Genomic DNA, 18,906 nt, shown 5'->3' with positions numbered 1-18,906 from the left:
TGGTCTTAAAAGTAATATTTGATTGAGATTGTGACATGTATAAAAGTGTATTCGTTGAGAAGAATGGTATGAAGGCCCTCACTGGGGGGGGGGGGGGTTATGAGATAAGCACATTATATAATGGAAAGATTGCTGGTTGCATATCAACACAAAGGGATCAGTTATAATTACAGTGTATCTAATATAAAAGTTTACAATTGTACCAAGGTGAAGGTGTGGTAATGTTAGCCTATGGCTAGAAAGAATGACTTAATAATCGATTCATCTGTTGAATATTTGGTCGATTCATCAATGAATTGGAAAAAAGAAAAACAACGGGTGAGGGTGTTTTTCTTTTAAAGGGTCTGGGATGTTGGCCATCACTTGAGTATGCTCTCAAATTAACATTTAAGGAATCAGCAAGCGTGAAGCCATGTCTCTTGTTTCGAGATAAAACAAAGTCACAAAGGGAGGACATTGATTTTTTTTTTTTGTCTTTGCTCCTGTAAGCAAAATAATCCATCAATACGACAACAATCACGCCGGGCAAGAGTGAGCTTTTGTGCGTTTTATGTCTTTTCTGTCGAGACTCTCCGTGGTCTGATAGCGTTCTATTTTATTTTAGCTCAGCGGAGTGGAAATCGATCTGGTGCCTTTTTCAGCTTTTTGAGCCAAACGTGCCAGATGGAGATAGAGAGAGAAAAAAAAAACCCAACACGAAGACACACACACATATAGCTATGAGGACCCGTCAGGATTACCTGACGCTCACACTACAGAAATGCTCTCATTCACACAAGTGAAAAGTGAAAAGCTTTTACGGAGACTTTTGAAGCACTTTCACATGTACAAATAAAAAAAGAGAAAAACAACAACAACTTTGCGTTCCCTCATAAAGATTATGAGATAATGCAATGTTTTTATTTATTTATTTGCAATGAAATGCTTTTTTTTCAATGCGTTTATCTACTTCACTTTCGGGTTATCTTCCGAGTAAATGAAAGCAAAAAAAATGTTTTTTTTAATTGAGCGTTTTAAATTCACCCATCGGTGAATTTAATTGGATTTTACTTTGAAATTGGATTGAAATCCAAACACATAAAATCTATTCTTGATCTTAAACACGGTTTCCAAAAAAGCGAAAGACATGTGAAGCGTACAGTTGTCTTTCAAACAGCCACGCGTTAGAGGCTACAGTAGCCAAGCTGACCTGGAAGTACATAAACACTCATTAAAAAAAAAAGTGTTCCCTTGCAAAAATAAAAAAACATTTTTAAAAACTTTGCTAAGTTTATTTTTCTTCCATGGCACATTAAGGGCTCTGTAAAATGCTGTCACATATGCGACAACATTCTTTTAAGTGAAATGATTTTAATATGCTCATGAAATGTTGTCTCTCTCTCACACACACGTACACACACACAAAGCATTTTGCTTCCATGCACGAGTGAAATATTCCCGAGCAAAACACTCTCACACCACTACTGAAATCCTTTCACATGTCATACAATGAAAATATGTGTTTCAGTAGTTGATATGAGCAAAAACAATTTCAGTTGTGTGTGCGTGTGCATGCGTGTGTGCGTGTGTGTGAGGTAATGGTGACTGCCCTGCACTAACACTTTGTATGTGTTCACGTCAAATCTGAGTTTTTGCTGTCAGAATAATAATGGCTGTTACTCCATGCGCGTACTAATTTGGCGTACAGGTGAAGCGTCTGCTGTCCAATCCGACTCGGGCAAAGCCGCTGTCATGACAACTGTGTGTCTCGGTGTGTGTGCTTTCACTGCGTTTGGATATGTGTGAGCTTGTAATTGCCTTGGGCCTCCTCACGCTCAAAGTGAGGTGCAGAATACATGAAATATATAGCTACATGTAATCACGTCACGAAAAAGTTAGCACATGTCTTCTGCGCGGTGTACACTCTCGCATGTTTAATTGTCAATTAGCCTCCTCCTTTAGCACACGTACGACACGCTAATGGATTCGCTTAAATTCATCAGACACACTGATGTTGCTGCTGATGGAGGGAAGACTAGATGCTATGAATTTTTTTTCCTTCTCACAGTAATCAAATGCCAAATGGGCCTACAACCAGGAATCTAATCATCCGCTGTTTAAATGAATGCATAATGCATAGACACGCCCATATCTCATTGTCTTGTCATAGCTTAAAAAAAATTGCAGTTGATCGAAAATGAGGGAACGCATAGGACATACACTCTTTCAATAAATAAATAAATAAAATAAATTAAGAAATGCTTCTAATGGTAATCCCCATTCCAGTCTAGTTTTCACCAGCCTGTGTTTTATACATTGCATTCTCGGGTATTGACACCTCCGTCTGTGTCATTTGGTCGGTTGGTCAAGCTGTTAGTCTGTCAGTCAGTTTGTTGGCTAGTCGGTCTGTCTGCCCTCCCCGGTGTTTGGTCTGTCTATCTGTCATGCGATCCATTGGTTCGACCCATAATATATATAAAATAGGGATGGGCAAATATCGATACCAGCTAACGGTATCAGGCCGATACCAGCCTTATTTTAAGGTATCAGGGACTTATGGAGGCAGCAGATACCAGTCCCAGCAAATCGAAACTGACATTTGGGTAAATCCTCCTTCACATCTGCGTCAGAAAGGTCTGTGCTCATAATTTGTTGTCATTTTATTGAATAATTTTTTTTCAGGGGTGACCCAGTGCACAACTGGTTAGCACCTCTGCCTCACAGTGCAGAGCTGATGGGTTCGATTCCAGGCTCCGGTCTTCCTGTGTGGAGTTTGCATGTTCCTCCCGTGCCTGCCTGGGTTTTCTCCAGGGTAATCCAGTTTCCTCCCGCATTCCCAAAACATGCATGGCAGGTTAATGGAACGCTTCGAATTGTTCCGAAGTGTGGTTGTGAGCACGAATGGTTGTTTGTCTATGTGTGTGTTTCCTGCGATTGGATGGCAATCAGTTCAGGGTGTACAGTACCCTGGCTACTGCCCGAAGACAGCTGGGATATGCTCCAGCACGCCTGCGACCCTTGTGAGGCTAAAGCGGTTCAGATAATGAATGGATGGATGGATACATTATATATATCAAATATACTCGAGGTATCACCACTCAGTATCACTGATTACTCAAAGAGTGAATACTCATACTGGTATTGGTCTGAAACGTACTTAATGGTTGGTCGATATAATTTCTTAATGGTTGAATTATATAATACAGTATTCTTTTGTAAATATAAAAACATTGTATTGACTTAAGGCGGCCCGGTAGTCCGGTGGTTAGCACGTCGACTTCACAGTGCAGAGGTACCGGGTTCAATTCCAGCTCCGGCCTCCCTGTGTGGAGTTTGCATGTTCTCCCCGGGCCTGCGTGGGTTTTCTCCGGGTACTCCGGTTTCCTCCCACATTCCAAAAACATGCGTGGCAGGCTGATTGAACGCTCTAAATTGTCCCTAGGTGTGAATGTGAGCGTGGATGGTTGTTCGTCTCTGTGTGCCCTGCGATTGGCTGGCAACCGATTCAGGGTGTCCCCCGCCTACTGCCCGAAGACAGCTGGGATAGGCTCCAGCACCCCCCGCGACCCTAGTGAGGATCAGGCGGTTCGGAAAATGGATGGATGGATGTATTGACTTAATCAGTTTATTTTTTATGTTTATTGTGACATACTCAATTAGTATTATTATTATTAATTGTATTGCTCCATTTATTCGTATTTCATATTACTCTGTTTTCTTTCTAATTCTAATCAGTTGGTTCACAGGGCGCTACTGTACTACAATACGGTCATGTCTGTGGCGGCCATTTTGAGTTATCAAATATAATTCCCATGTATTTTATCAGGCCTTTTGACATACTGTTTTGCCAAGGTGGTTGTTATCGCACCAATTCTCTTAAAATAAAGACATTTTATTTTAGGTTCATATCACCAGTTCCTCCCTGCGATAATCAATTAAAGCGGTCCATTAATGGTCTGTATTGTTCAATTGTTCAATGAGTTATTCCTTGCTGTCAAATTGCCGGATTGTGTTGGTCTAAAATAATTAATTTTTGTTAGTTCTGATGAAGTGACAGTAAAATATAGTGTGTGTGTGTGTGTGTGTGTGTGTGTGTGTGTGTGTGTGGACATGCATTGTGAAGGGAAATTCCTCTCTCAGGGTTGGGAGTTCTTCCTGTGGCAGAGCTGTGTTTGTACAGCCTGGCTTTGTCGGGATATCCTACCCGGCCCATGTCTGAGCCGCATGCAGGGATGAGGGGGGGGGGGGGTTGAGAGGGGATGTTGAATGCTGGGAATAGTAGGGCTGTAGATGTCAGGTTTATTCGGAGTCTTCTCAGATCTTCATTAAATGCGAATTTGGTTTGTCGTCAATAAAGGTTTCAATGAGGGAAGTCTGCACCAGCCACTGTAATCCTTCTCTTCTTTGGCTTTCGTGCGGCCTCAGGGAAGAGCCAACTTCTAATTGTCTGCTCTTTGATTTGAAAATCCCTGATGTGTCTAGCCTTGATGGGCTTAAACTCTCACAGCAGACCCCGATAGAGGAGACATGGCGAGCAGGTTCAAATCCAGGTCTGGACCTTTCTGTGTTGAACAGCTTCCTGACACAGTTCACAAGGATGTACCTTAGGGTGGTTGTTGACTTTAAGTTGTCTGTATGAGATTCCATATTTGCGATGAGGTATTGTTTGGGGGATGCCATTTCTCCAAAAATTGCATTTTCTTGTTCTGGTACGTTGTTTTTTTTTTTCTATAAGTACTATAATGTAGAATGCTATTTTTGTCATGCATTAATAAAATGTAACAAAAAAGTTTTGGGGTGCTAATTGACGGACTGGAACAGATTAATGGTGGTTCCATTTATTTCAAATGGGAAAGATGATTTAAAGATGAGGATAATGTTACAAGAACGAATGAAACCATATTATACATTTGAGAGTTTCTACTTTTTTTCCATGACTTGAGTCAATGAGTTGAAACAATATTTCCAACTCTCACGGTGGTTTTTGCTACTAATTTGAATGGAACCATTATAACAACAGTTCTATGAGTGTAGTTGTTCCCTCATTGAGTTTACTCGTGACAACGACAGTATTAAGCCTTGGAGGAAGTCTAAATGTTATGTCTAAATGCTAATGTTAGCTGTGTTTTGACAGGCAGCTTTGTCGACTCGGTTCCCCATCAACACACGCACGCACACACAGATTTTCTCACAATGTAATTTCCCCTTGAGACAACAAAACTGAGTGACACGTCACTTCGTCAATCGGGATCCCAGCAGATTTTGTTTACAGTTCTCTTACCCGCTTTGTGCTCCACATAATTCTTTTTTGAGCATCGCCACCCTCTTATATGCGCTCCGTCTTCTCCCTCGTCAATGCCCGCTTGACGTCACATGGCAGTGGCCCGCTTGTGTGTTTTGGAAAGGCGCTCAGGAAGCGCTCGCTAACCTTTTTTATTCTCTTATCGGCTCTCGTCGGGAGTCGAAGGTAATGTGACCTCCGCCATCTCAACTACATGTCGTAATTCCTTCATTGTCCCCTTTTTTTATTTCTCTCCTTTGATATAAAACGTAATCTCACAATCACTGAAATGCTGTGAAAATTTGAATTACTCTCCACACTTTTTCGACATGCTTCTCCTTCCACATTTCCGAACCATTCAAATCATTCAACTTTCCAAAGATTCCGAAAGTTCAGAACATGGCTGCTATTATTTTCAACAGTCATATATTTCAATTCATTCCTTCATTCCTCTGCATTTCACTTCAGCAGTCACAGTGTTTTCCCGTGACTTTGCCTTCTTTTCTTTGAAGAACCCCCCCCGATCCATTTTCTGTAGTGTTTTATCCTCATTAGTGTTCCAGTTGAGCAGCAGCCGACTTTGGGCGAGAGGTCGACTATACTTTGGACTGATAGCCACACATCTAAACAAATAATAATTCATATTTTCATATTCACTCTTTTGTACGTTTAGAGGCCTCACTGAACAGCACGTTGTTTCTTTTAGGGGGGGGGGGGGAGGATGACTTCGAATGGCATCATTTCATAATTTTTCAGGACTGTGCCGGTTTTACCCTTCAGCTATTTATTCATGATATTCGACTGTGTGCTTTCACAATTTTGAAGTCGGAAATGCTGAATTTTAATGACTGGTCTGTCTGTGAGCTTCCTGCTTTCTGTTGCCCTTAATGAACTGCTGCCCTGCACACCTCATTAGCACCGTGCCTTCTCACACTCTTCGCACGCCCACATTTGTGTGCGCGTTTATCTTATCGACTTTCTTTTCTTTCTCTTGTCAGCCCCTATAATCTTTCCACTCTCTCATATCTCCACGTGTTTGTTTCCCCGCCCTCTGACCTCTTTGTTCTCTTCATTCATCGCATATCTCCACATCGTACAGGTGATTTCATCTCTTTTGCTCCGCCTACTCTTGTTTCCCTCCCTTTCACCTTCATTTCTTTCCTCACGCACCACACACATTCGTTGCACACTACCTATTCTGATCTGTTTTCATAGAAGCCCATCTGCACCGCGAAGTGCGCACTTGGAAAATGTAAGTGTTCTCAACCTACAGATTTGCCGTGCAGTGGGATGATAAAAAATAATAATTATATATATATAATATATGGTGCAGTTGATGGACAGTAAGAGATTATGTGTGAATAACTGCTCCAAGTGAAAAATGTTCATGTAAAATTGAAAATCGAAATTGTTGTTTCAGTAAATATTTGCATTTTGCACATAGAAAACTGATCCATGATTCCATGTTGATGAGAGCATTAAAATGGGAAAAAAATAGGACAAAAAATATAAAAGGAAATTCAGAAACGATAATAAATGTGTGAGGAATCACAATTAATTATGAGTTAATTTGAGTTAATTATGACAGTTGTGGCTTTTAATCACGATTAAATATTTTAATCGATTGACAGCTCTATATATATATATATATATATATATATATATATACACACAAATATCAAACAATAATCCAGAGGCTTTGATGCCCACTGTTCCCATATTAATGTATGAAATACATTGGTGCAGCTGTCTACCCTCCGCCAGCCACTCAATCGATTTTCTGCCACCAAATCTTGATCCCGCCAGATGCATCTTCAAGACATTCTTTCTGCCGGCCCACACTGCTTGGCGGAGACCAGTCTGCCAAATTGGCAAACACACATGGCAAGCCTTGCGCTAATACTAAAATCACAGATCGGCTGTCTGTCTACGAAGCTAGAGCCCGAAATATTTCCATTTATAGTATATTTATATTCCTATAAAAATATAAATAGATGAGCTGTGAGTCGAAATAACCTTGGATTTTGTTGTTGTTGTTGTTGTATAAACCCACAGCAATTTTCACCTCTCCATCGCCATTTTGCACCTTCCACGCCGCAGTCTCCCTCTTGCATTCCACTGTCCTACTTCCCCTTCATCCTATCTTGTTCTCTCCACTTCTTTCCACCACTCAGACTCTCGCAATAACAACGTGACCACACACCGAAGCGCTTTGGGGGATGACAATCACAGAATAATAACACATTTTGGTTGGAGGCGTTGCGATATGCATGCCTGTGCGGCATGAATGTATTCATCAGAAAAGAGTGCATGCCCTCTCTTATCTGTAATGTGTGATATACGGGCGAGCTCAATGTCACCAATAAAAGTGCTATCTCTGCATACAGCGATGAATTTTAAATTTCAATTTTTTTTTCTCAGAATGCTTTATGTGACCCTATGCAGGATTAACCAAAGTACACCAAGTTGCAGTTTCGAAAATAAAACACTAATAGATTGTTTTGTGTTTTCTCCCTTACAGAAGTCCTTCTCTTTGGTGTTGGAGGCTCAGGATGATGACAACAGCACATCACAACCAGGTGCGGTACACATGTTTACTGAGGTTTTTTTTCATGCTTTTGTCATTTTGAAGATGACTCCTACAAAAGAGCAGGATCAGACATTTTCATATACGGTGGCACCTCTACTTACGAAAGTCTCTTCATACGAAATTTTCAAGTTACGAAACGCCTCAACAGGAAAATATTGCCTCTTGTTACGAAAGAAATTTCAAGATACGAAAGGTAAAAATACAGTCTGGGTTGCTACTCGCAGCTCCGAGTTTCCTGAACGCAACATACTTATAGCTACTCCATTGGCTATTCCCCAAGCATCATCCTGGCATCCCATTGGCTAAGAGGGACCTCTTTTACCGAATGTGTCTATGCGTGTAGATAGATGGATATGTGTTTGTGCATCGTCCTCGTCATTCGCCCCTCGGGCCATGAGACGTTCTGATAGTATTACGTAAATGTGAATCACCCAGAAAAAGTGTTCACCAGTCTGGCGAAATGCCGAAAAAAAAGCAAACATCCTTGGTTCTTTACAAAATGCCAGGCAAAAAACACTTCTGGGAGAACATGAACAAAAGGGTGCAAAAAATGATGAGGTCACATGTGTGTGCGTGTGCGTGTGTGTGTGTGTGTGTGTGTGTGTGTGTGTGTACGTGTATGAGTATACACAGACAATACAATACATCGATATAAGAGCATCAAGAATTACATATACACACCAACATTCCAGAATTTTTCGTCATAATTGTCAGTTGAAGTCAGCGACAGTTGTTTGCTTTTCTGCCTCTGGGGAGTACTACTGTGTCTGTTGTTAAAGCAGTAAAAAAAAAAAAAAAATTCAAGGGTCTGTACAGCTCTTATAGTGGATCTCATTACATTGTGGCTGGTGCTCCTATCCACGATTGTAATGTGGTGCATGCGTCGTTGTCAGAATGTATCTTTTTTTTTTTTTTGTCTCTTGTCACTGATCACCAAGGTTAAGAGGTTTTGCTTTCATTTCCTGCTCATCTGCTGTTTTGCTTCTACCCCTAATTGGGAAAAGCTGCATGACAGTCAATATGAGCTGTCTCTCTCTTTCTCTATCTATCTATCTATCTATCTATCTATCTATCTATCTATCTATCTATCTATCTATCTATCTATCTATCTATCTATCTATATTTTTTATACATATACATATATATGTCTCTCTCTCTCTCTCTGTATATATATGTATATATATATATATATATATATGTGTGTGGGTGTGTATAGCACACCACTCACACACGCTGTCATGCCTCCACTTTCATTCCGCCATCCTCCTCCTCCCCCTCGTCGTGCCAGTGGATGCTGCGTGTTTTCATCCCAAAAAGATAGCGGAGATAATGAGGGCTGGCTTCGTGCTTCCTCCACCGTTCTTGCCATCTCCTTGTCATTACCGTCCAGCTCCATCCGAGCTCCTGACAGCTCCCGACTCTCCCGTTGAAGCTATTCTGCCACCGCGCAGCCTGTCTGACACGTCGCTTCCTGCAAGTAAGGCAGGACTGCCGTTTAATCAAGGAGGATTACTGGCCGTACCCATCCAACTGCCCTTGATGATGTAGAGTGAAAAAGCTTTAAGTACTTGGAGGACGCTATGACTTTGAATAAGATAGCGCCGCTGTTATAATTCCAGGTCTATTTAAATTGGGTTCAACTTTTCATCAATTGTGATTTAATAAGCAGTTCAAAGGCAAGTGGACAATGTCAGAACAGGCCCCACCACTCTGTACTACAGCAGAAGTGGGGAGTAACCTGCTGCTTAGTTATTTCGTCAAAGGCACGGCGAAGTTAATGCAGATATTTGTTTCACAATACATTATAAATGTTTGAAGATAATTACTCAAAACATGAAAGACTTTTCACATTAGCGGTCATTTGCTGCAGTTGTAACCTGCACTTAGCAAGCCTGCTGTGCTATCTTTCACCCCAAAATGCATCTCCCCTTCTGATATACCTTGCTGGTTTGGCTGCTTTAGAGTGCCTCATTGTTGGCCACGAGTACACACATGTTATGGAGAGAAAAGAGAAATAGCTACGGGGAGGGTTCCAGATGTAAGACTTTGCATTGGCATGGCCGCATTAGAGCGCCCTGTTGTCATGGCACGACCAAGCCTCGAAACGACTCAGTGGGATTTATTCCAGCCACGAGAGGCTTTCAGTGGATACACTTGAATCGCTCAAGCATGTAGGGATTTTTGGCATAAGAAAGATGCTAGGTTGCGTGGTTTCAAGAACTCACACAGAAACAAAGACTTGATTTTTCACTTTTTATAAGCCTAATTTGAAACACTTTTGTTAATTGTAAAGGCAACGTTTAAATGACATTGAAACTTTCGGAACTGTCCAAGTGTTAAAAACCCCCAAAACAAAACACGAGATTACTTTTTTTGACTTGCGAGCTCTGACTTCAGTGAGCTTCGGACCCTCCATATAGCCATAAAATGATGAATTATAATATGCCCAAACATTAAAGAGGTGTTTTTTTTTTCTTCTCCCCCTGCTCCCTCAGATCAGCTGATTGAGCGTGTTCTTCTCTCCTCCATGTTGAATCCCGGAGAGCAGTGGCAGGCCTACCGCCACCACGGCCGCTCCTTCAGCCTGGAGTACCGCCTACGCTTTCGCTGCGACTCCAACTACTATGGGCCCTTCTGCAACAAGTTCTGCCGGGCCCGCGACGACTTCTTTGGCCACTTCAACTGCGACCCCAGCGGCTCCAAGGTCTGCATGGAGGGATGGACGGGACCCGAGTGCAAAGAAGGTCAGGAGTGACACCGCTTTGCTAATAATTCATTTCATTCAGAAAGAATCACTCCTAAACATCGGCATGTGATTGGAATAATCTAAATCGGGTCAACAGCAATTATTGACAAATGTAATTTTCCCTTTGTAATTCAAATTTGTCGATTCATTTTATTTTGTTTAAAAAATGTTAAATTCTGTATGTCCATTGTGCACAAAAAAATTGCAGAAATATAATAAAGATATAGCTAAAAAATATCAAAAAAGAAACTACAAAACTTGTATTTCCCCAAATCGTACCAGTTTATCAAATCGATACAACCAACATTTTTAATGCTTGGATGTTATCCATGAATTTTCAAGCGTACTGTTTTGATCCCCCAAATAGGCAATAATAATTTCAATGATCCTTATTTACTTAAACTCAGACAAAAAAGACACTTCCGTAGCACTGGGTGTCTCCTCATGTTTATGACAGGTGCTCTCATATTAATATTATGGTCAAGCGCTGTACCTCAGACAATAAGTATGTCTAACGTCACCTGCTTAAGTCAATGAGTCACCATTTTCACCACATAAAACAGCTACGGACAATAGCCATTTGCATTCAAATGGTGTCTTCTCCACCTGTGTGTGTATGTGTGTGTGTGTGTGTGTGTGTGTGTGTGTGTGAGACTCATCAGCTGGATATGAACTCTATGACCACTCTCTGTCACAGTGGTTCAAATTAAATGCAGGAAACCAAAGTGGAAACTGTGGGGGTAAAAATGCGGTTAATTTTAGGACATCCTGCAGCCTTTTAGCACCCTGTCCTTGCCTAGCCTCATCACGTTTCTTCCTCAGCAGGTTGCTGATTAGACCGCGGACGTGCAGGAAGTCTGAAACATTTGCCCGGGTGTCGCTGCCTGTAACGCCTAATTGTGATAAATTGGAGTTTTGTTGTTCATTCATTTATTCATTCATTCATTCATTTTCCGATCCACTTATCCTCACAATGGTCGCACGAGGTGCTGGAACCTATCCCAGCTGTCTTCGGGCAGTAGGCGGGGGACACCCTGAACCGGTTGCCAGCCAATCACAGGGCACACAGAGACGAACAGCCACCCACGCTCACACTCACGCCTAAGGACAATTTTGAGTGTTCAATCAGCCTGTCATGCATGTTTTTGGAATGTGGGAGGAAACTGGAGTACCCGGAGAAAACCCACGCAGGCCCGGGGAGAACATGCAAACTCCACACAGGGAGGCCAGAGCTGGAATTGAACCCGGTACCTCTGCACTGTGAGGTCGATGCGCCAACCACTGGTCCACCGGGCGACCCTTGTGAGGATAAAGCGGATCAGAAAATGGATGGATGGATGATACTGCCCCCAGGTGGGGAAGTCATGCACACCAGAGGGAGCAGCATAGTGCATTGAACTGAAGCAAAAAAAAACAAAAAACAAACAAAAAAAAAGATTGTTCAATTCTTTACATTCTATTTAAGTTTATTTGTATAATCAAAAGATACATTACAAAAAAATGTGTGTTGCTTTTTAGGAGAAGAGTCAGGAATGGATGACTAAAATCTCAAAGCACCGCCGTGCTAATTTCGCAGTGTCTAATGCGTGTGCGTATGCGTGTTCTTGCAGCGCTGTGCAGGCAAGGATGTCATAAGGCCCACGGCTCTTGCACCGAACCTGGACAATGCACGTGAGTGACCTGTACTGTATGGACTGTTCTTTTGGATCAGATTACACGCTGGTGTTGTATTTTGGCCGAGAAACATGTCGCTATGCAGATGGTGTCAAAAGAATGTGAAATCAGTCCTCTTCTTCCATTCTATCCACAGGTGTCATTACGGCTGGACCGGGCCTCTGTGCGACCAGTGTGTGACCTTCCCCGGTTGTGTGTACGGGAGCTGCACTGAACCCTGGCAGTGTGTGTGCGACGTCAACTGGGGCGGTCTCCTGTGTGACAAAGGTACAGTATATGCGTACGCTGGATGGACAGACTGATGGATGGATCGATTATTTACTCTACTGTATTTGTTTTCTTACTCTCTCACTGTGTTTGTATTTTACGGTTAGCAGTACTGTGGTACCTTTACTTACAAAATTAATTTTCTTAACTAGAACATTTTGTAAGTAGAAACGTGTTTCCTATATTAATGCCCTAATTCATTCCAAGCACCCCCAAAATTCAGACATAAATGTTTCCTACAGTATAAAAATACATCAAAATGTGTAACAAATACATGTTACAATTAGATTTATTGCACAATAAATAAGAGTTGTGCATAATGTAAAAAACAATAAATAAAGAATAAAAATGATGGTCATTTACTTTTTAACTGCGTCCACATCATTTTTTCTTTTTTTGCCCTCTTTACTTCATCTTCTCTCTCAGAATGGTTTTTGCCTGGCGTTTTGTAAAGAACTGATCCAAGGACGTTTGCTTTTGTCGGCTTTTAACAATCCTTCGAAAACGTCCAAGCCAAACATTAGCATAGTGAGCAATCGCCCGACTGGTGAACACTTTTTCTGGGCAATTCACATTTACGTTAAACTATCGGGACACCTCATAGCCCGAGCGGCAAATAACGAGGATGCCGCATACACGCATAACTATCTATTTACACACATAGACACATACGGTAGAAGTCCCTCTTAGCCAATGGGATGCCAGGATGATGCTCGCGAATAGCCAATGGCAGAGCAGCGATAAGTATGTTGCGTTCAAGAAACGCGTGTGTCTATGATAGATAGATGTTTCTGCACTTATCACACTACCGAAGTGCATCCCTGCCTATCTGTGTCAGGTCTCCTACAAAGGGAGACGGTGATTTCCTTTTTAAAAACTCAGTCTTGTCTTGTATCTATTTTATTTTTCTGTTTCGTTCATGTTAGGGCGCATTATATCTGTTGCTCATCATGGCATACCTGTGTGCACGAGCGCGTGCATGTGTGTAGGGGGTCCATTGTGGGCGGGTGGCTTGAAACGTAGATCTTTGGTCAAAAAAGGTTGGGGACTCCTGCAATTAGGGGTTGATGTACATTTGGCCTCATCCTCAAATGAAACACACTTTGAACAATGATGTGTTCCGTGTAGGTGCGGTTCTTGCCGCGCCCTCTCAGGCGTGTCTCTCAAAAGCGATCCACCCTGCTAAGAAAAGCTTCACCTTGCTCTCCCTTTCCCATCAACCTTTTACAAAGATGCTCCAACATGATCCCAGGATGCATAATCCCACCGCATTGTGGGAGGGGGAATTCGGGACCCCGGCCCCTCTGCCCGTGGGACGTTACATTGTGCAGTGGAAAGGTGATAGCCTTGGGTACGGCTTTTGTGAGCCTGTAACTGAAGGCGGGGTCTTTGCCTTGGTGAAGACAAAAGAGACGGAGATCACTGCGCAAACATCTGTGTTGGTGTGTGCGCGTGCACTGATTGGCTCATACTTTTTTGGTTTCTGTAAAGAATTGAAGGCGCACACACAACAAGGGCAATAGAAATGCTTTCCAAGCAGGTTAATATCGACGTTATTAATATGGTTTACGTTTGTTTGTCATCCCGAAATTATACTCAATCATTGTGTGTGATTTAGACCTGAACTACTGCGGGACTCACCAGCCTTGCAAGAACAGCGGCACTTGCACCAACACAGAGCCCAACGAGTACCAGTGCGAGTGCCAAGAAGGTTTCAGGGGGCGCAACTGCGACATTGGTGAGTGAAACCTTAACAAGGTGTGAATGGCACAATTATTTAGTGCTTCAAAGGCTAAATTGAAGCAGTGTAGGACTGCACTGACAGCGGTTTCTATTGAGTGGACGAATCACAGAATCCCAAATCTATATCCATACCGGTGGCTCTCAAATTTTGTAAGCCACTTTAATATTAAATGCACACTATTTGAACATCAACACTGGCTAAAATAGTACAATAAAAATAAATAAAATAAAACCACTATAAAATTGTCTTGAAAATGGTGCCTAAATTAAAGGTTAAAAACACATTGCAAAGACTGCACAGCAATAATTTATTTATCAATTCTATTCATATCCAATCTCAATTCATATCCATTTCCCTGTGTGTGTTTGGGAAATTTTGTTACGGTTTGGCAAAACCAAGGTTAGACTTTTTGGCCATATACCATAATTCCAAAAGGTATGTTTGGAGCAAACACAACCCCGCTCATTACCGAAAGAACACCATACCAGCAGTGAAGCATGCTGGTGCCACTATCTTGCTTTCATTCTTTGGAGCTGTTTTTTTTTAGCCTCAGACAAGGTGAAAGGAATTATGAAAAAAATATATAAATTTAAAAAATGTTTGTTTCTGGCGCTGTTGATGATTCGCTGATGTGCAAACAGCTGCAGCATCCCACCTCTTACTGTCGAGGAGGACTTACTCAATGTCATACTTTTTTTTTCTCTTTTAGTATCGGTTGGTGGTATCTAAAGCCTCCATGAGTACCCGATATCTTAAAATAAGACGGGTATTGCTATCGGTACTTGTCCCATTCCTAATGGGTCTACTTTGTATGCCCTGTATAAATAGTTGCGAATGAATACAGTATACTATACAGTACTATAGGCATATTCATGAAGCAGCTCTATGCATATAGACACATATAGAGCATGCTTTGTTATCATAGCTACCTTTTTGACTTGCAAAACGGATGCCTGTACAGTATCTAATGAAGTGCCCTGTGAGTAAATTACAATACCACAAGGTCTAATCTGCCAGTTCATATACAACTTCCCCAGGGGGCCTAATAAAAGGCTTGTTCTTTGTCTGCTTCCTCATTCCTCTCACCAGTTGAACGCGCTTGCGTGTCATCGCCATGTGTGAACGGCGCCACCTGTGTGGAGGACTCCACGGGCTTCAGCTGCGTCTGTGCTGAAGGCTGGACTGGGCAGACCTGTGCAAATGGTGAATGGCAATGATACACGCTAGGACCCTATCATGGTATATGAACAGTATAAACCAGGGGTGCCCAGTACGTCGATCGCGATCGACCGGTAGCCCGCACACTGGTCCCAAGTCGATCGTTACGACTGTAGGGAAAAAATGGGGGGTAGGAAATTAGTCCTATTAGTTTCACTTTTACAAAAAAAAGTATTTAAAAATTAAATAAAAAAGCAGGTCGCCTTATCCTACGGTGTCGCATGATGGCGCATTACCCGAAGTTGTTAGCGCTCAGCAGTCTGCAATTGCAGATCAAAGCTGTTACGATACAGTGAAGTCTCGTTTATCTCGGGGGGGTGACATACTAAAAAGAAGCAGCAATAGGCGAAATCCGTAAAGTTGTTAGTGTAACTGCTGCGACGGGTTTTCTTGCCAATTTAGTAAGACTTGATGGGTCGACCAATGCTCAACAGCCTTTCTTGCCCATGCCTCAATCGCTGATGAACATCAAATATGCAATTTCACAATTTACAACATTGAATATCAACAACATAAAACACACATTCGTCATGGCCACATACCGTTTCGCCTTCCAAAAAAATAGATAAATAAATAACATTTGAAGGAATTGAAGCTCTTGCCGTATGCACCTCACACTTTTCGTCTCTTTCCTCAAACTGACGTCACTCCTAATCAACATTGACCAATTCCTGCCACTTGATGTACCCCTCAAATATAAGGGGCACAAGAACCTAAATAAATGTGCAGTCATTGTCATTTTACCATGATGGAGAAAAGTACATTATGTTAATATTACCATGACCTTAGAATCAGTGGTAGTCAATTTTATTTTTTATTATTATACAATACAATACTGTACTATAGAATGAAACCAAAGATCAAAACCTTTTGCAAACGTAAATTTGGCAAGCTGTATAGAGACAAGGCGCGGAGACTGTTGACATTGGACTACAGTCCCTTAGCCAATCAGGAAGCAGAATACAGTGCACTGTTTAAAAATAAATTTAAAAAAACCCCATTTTGTTTCATCTGCAATACACCAGTGGCACTGGCAAAGAACGGGAATCCGGAGCGCCAGGAGAAGCATTTTAAAATGGTCCACTATGTCTGATAGTTTCTGCAATTAACAAGCTGCAAAAGTGTCTCTAACACCACAAAAAGTCACCATGCTTTGTGTGTGGCTTTAATTAAAACAAAACAAAACAAAACACCTTTTAACCTTTAAGAGCAAATGATGAGGGGTTTATATTCACATAAATAGACGCGGCCATGTTAATTTTTACAACAAAGATGTGTCTGGATGCTCTTCCCTGCACTTTTCCTTCACACCTCATAAATGGCATGTCTGCGCCGTGAAGCGTGAATAAAGGTCAAGCGTGTTTTGGTGGAGTAACAAGCGAGCTGTCACAGCAGCGGTTTGATCGTGTGTGTTTGTGTGTGCGTGTGTGCGTCATGTAAGTGAGTGTGTATGTGAGTGAGTGTACATTATATGTGTGTGCGCGTGTGTTTGTGTGCGTGTGTGTGTGTGTGTGTGTGTGTGTGTGTGTGTGTGTGTGTGTGTGTGTGTGTGTGTGTGTGTCACAGACGAGATTGGACAGCACGGGTTATTGTACGTCAGACGTGAGACAGTAAACAAGCGATGTTCCACATCCCTGATGTTCCTCGCCATTTGGATTTGCCGGCGTGTACTGTATACACAACGACAAGATGTTTTGTTTTTTTTAATTGTTATTATTATGACAAAAATGAGACAAGCCCACCAACAAAGAAGTCATTTGGTTTTGCTTTTGTTTGATGCTTGAGTGCCCGCAGCACATCTTGGACGTGGATTGCATCTCTGAGTGATATTAAAGTCTTCTGTGTTTGTTTGGAAATGCCTATTTAGTTGTCCGAGCAGAGGTTGGCTTATTATTGCGCGAGGGTTGGAGTTAGTTTCAGCTCCGGTTGTTAGGTTACAAAAATGTAAAAAGGTTATGAGGGATACAGAAAGACGGCCTGGTGGTCCAGTGGTGAGCGCGTCGACCTCACAGTGCAGAGGTCATGGGTTTGATCCCTTCCTGTGTGGAGTTTGCATGTTCTCCCCGTGCCTGCTTGGGTTTTCTCTGGATACTCCAGATTCCTCCAATGAAATGCATGTCAGGCAGATTGAACACTCAAAATTGTCCCGAGGTGTGAGTGTGAGTGCGGATGGTTGTTTGTCGCAGTGTGGCTTGCGATTGGCTGGCAACCGGTTCAGGTTGTCCCCCGCCTGCTGCCCGAAGACGGCCGAGATAGGCTCCAGCATACCCCGCGACCCTTGTGAGGATACAGCGGGTCAGAACATGGATGGATGGATGGGATACAGAAAGACTTTTATTTGACATGAGAAGTAGGATTTTAACACGTTCATTCTGATGACTTTATTACAGAAAAAAATAATGTACCATTTTTGGACTCCATGCCACTATAACATTAACCTTGGAACCTTAACCTTGTAAAAAGTCAACAAGTCCAAATTTGTTTCGGAATACATGCTTGAAGAGAGTTGCTGAGAAAGCATGTGCAGAAACTGAGAACTACTGTATGTTGTACTCAGTTATGGAGTTACATAATTTATTATTATGATGATGATACTTATACAGGTATATTTTCCTTTTTTCGTGCCAGTGTTTGGGTGTGCAGCAGACGATTGCATTTATCACTGTTTACACAGAAATCCACACCAGCAGACAATATTTCAAGCCACCCAAGTGTCTGCATAGTTCATAATCATATGATCCACATGATTGTGTTGCACATGCTACACACACATACAGACAAACACACACAATATTTCTTTGATCGGTACTTCATCGACGTTTTCTCGTTGCAGCGGTGAGGCAGTGTGACCGAAATCCCTGTGGACCAGGTGCAACTTGTCAGGAGGCTCCAGGAGGTTACCAATGCCTCTGCCCGCCTGGATGGAGCGGCAGAACGTGCCAGCTGGGTCAGTGGGTCAATATTAAAGCCTTACTGGGCTAGCAGCCATGTTTGGAACGCTGTTGGAATGGTTCTTAGTGGGGCCGTCAAACTGAGAGATTCCCACAGCCAACACATTTTAAGATATACCGTATATACTATGTACTGTATACTTGATACAGTATACTTTTAATCTTTAAATCTTTAATTCCACAAGACGTACATGTACGTCTTTTTAAAATTAGGCCCCGCCTACCAAGGACGTACGTCTAAGTTTTTTTTTGCATCATAGAGAGGAGGAGGGTCTGATGCAATCTGTGAATGAGAATAAGCCGTTTGCATTGTAAATCCTGTAAAAAAGCGACCAGTAGGTGGCAGTGGTGCCTCACGTGCTTGAAATGCATGCTTTTACAAAAAGCTCTTTTTCTCCGTTTTTTGCCCAGGAATCACCCTTTTCATGAAACGTAGCCATTTTGTAATGCAGATTG

General features: G+C 42.0%; 1 protein-coding gene across 1 annotated transcript in view; it reads left to right on the top strand.

Moving 5' to 3' along the window:
- The window catches only part of LOC147197397 (uncharacterized), a 39,978-nt gene that overhangs the window by 14,929 nt on the left and 6,143 nt on the right, over positions 1-18,906 (top strand). The window contains exons 3-9 of the mRNA XM_086125963.1: positions 7,782-7,839; positions 10,346-10,594; positions 12,207-12,267; positions 12,407-12,537; positions 14,156-14,275; positions 15,371-15,484; positions 18,333-18,446. Coding sequence (XP_085982089.1) covers positions 7,782-7,839; positions 10,346-10,594; positions 12,207-12,267; positions 12,407-12,537; positions 14,156-14,275; positions 15,371-15,484; positions 18,333-18,446 — 847 coding nt within the window. The remainder of the gene's footprint in view (positions 1-7,781; positions 7,840-10,345; positions 10,595-12,206; positions 12,268-12,406; positions 12,538-14,155; positions 14,276-15,370; positions 15,485-18,332; positions 18,447-18,906) is intronic.

The sequence above is a fragment of the Hippocampus guttulatus genome, chromosome 12 (assembly GCF_054856545.1).
Source record: "Hippocampus guttulatus isolate MCC_2025c chromosome 12, RoL_Hgut_1.0, whole genome shotgun sequence".
In the NCBI taxonomy this organism is placed as follows: Eukaryota; Metazoa; Chordata; class Actinopteri; order Syngnathiformes; family Syngnathidae; genus Hippocampus; species Hippocampus guttulatus.
Note: the sequence above shows the minus strand (reverse complement) of the source record. Positions and strands in the feature narration are given on the sequence as shown.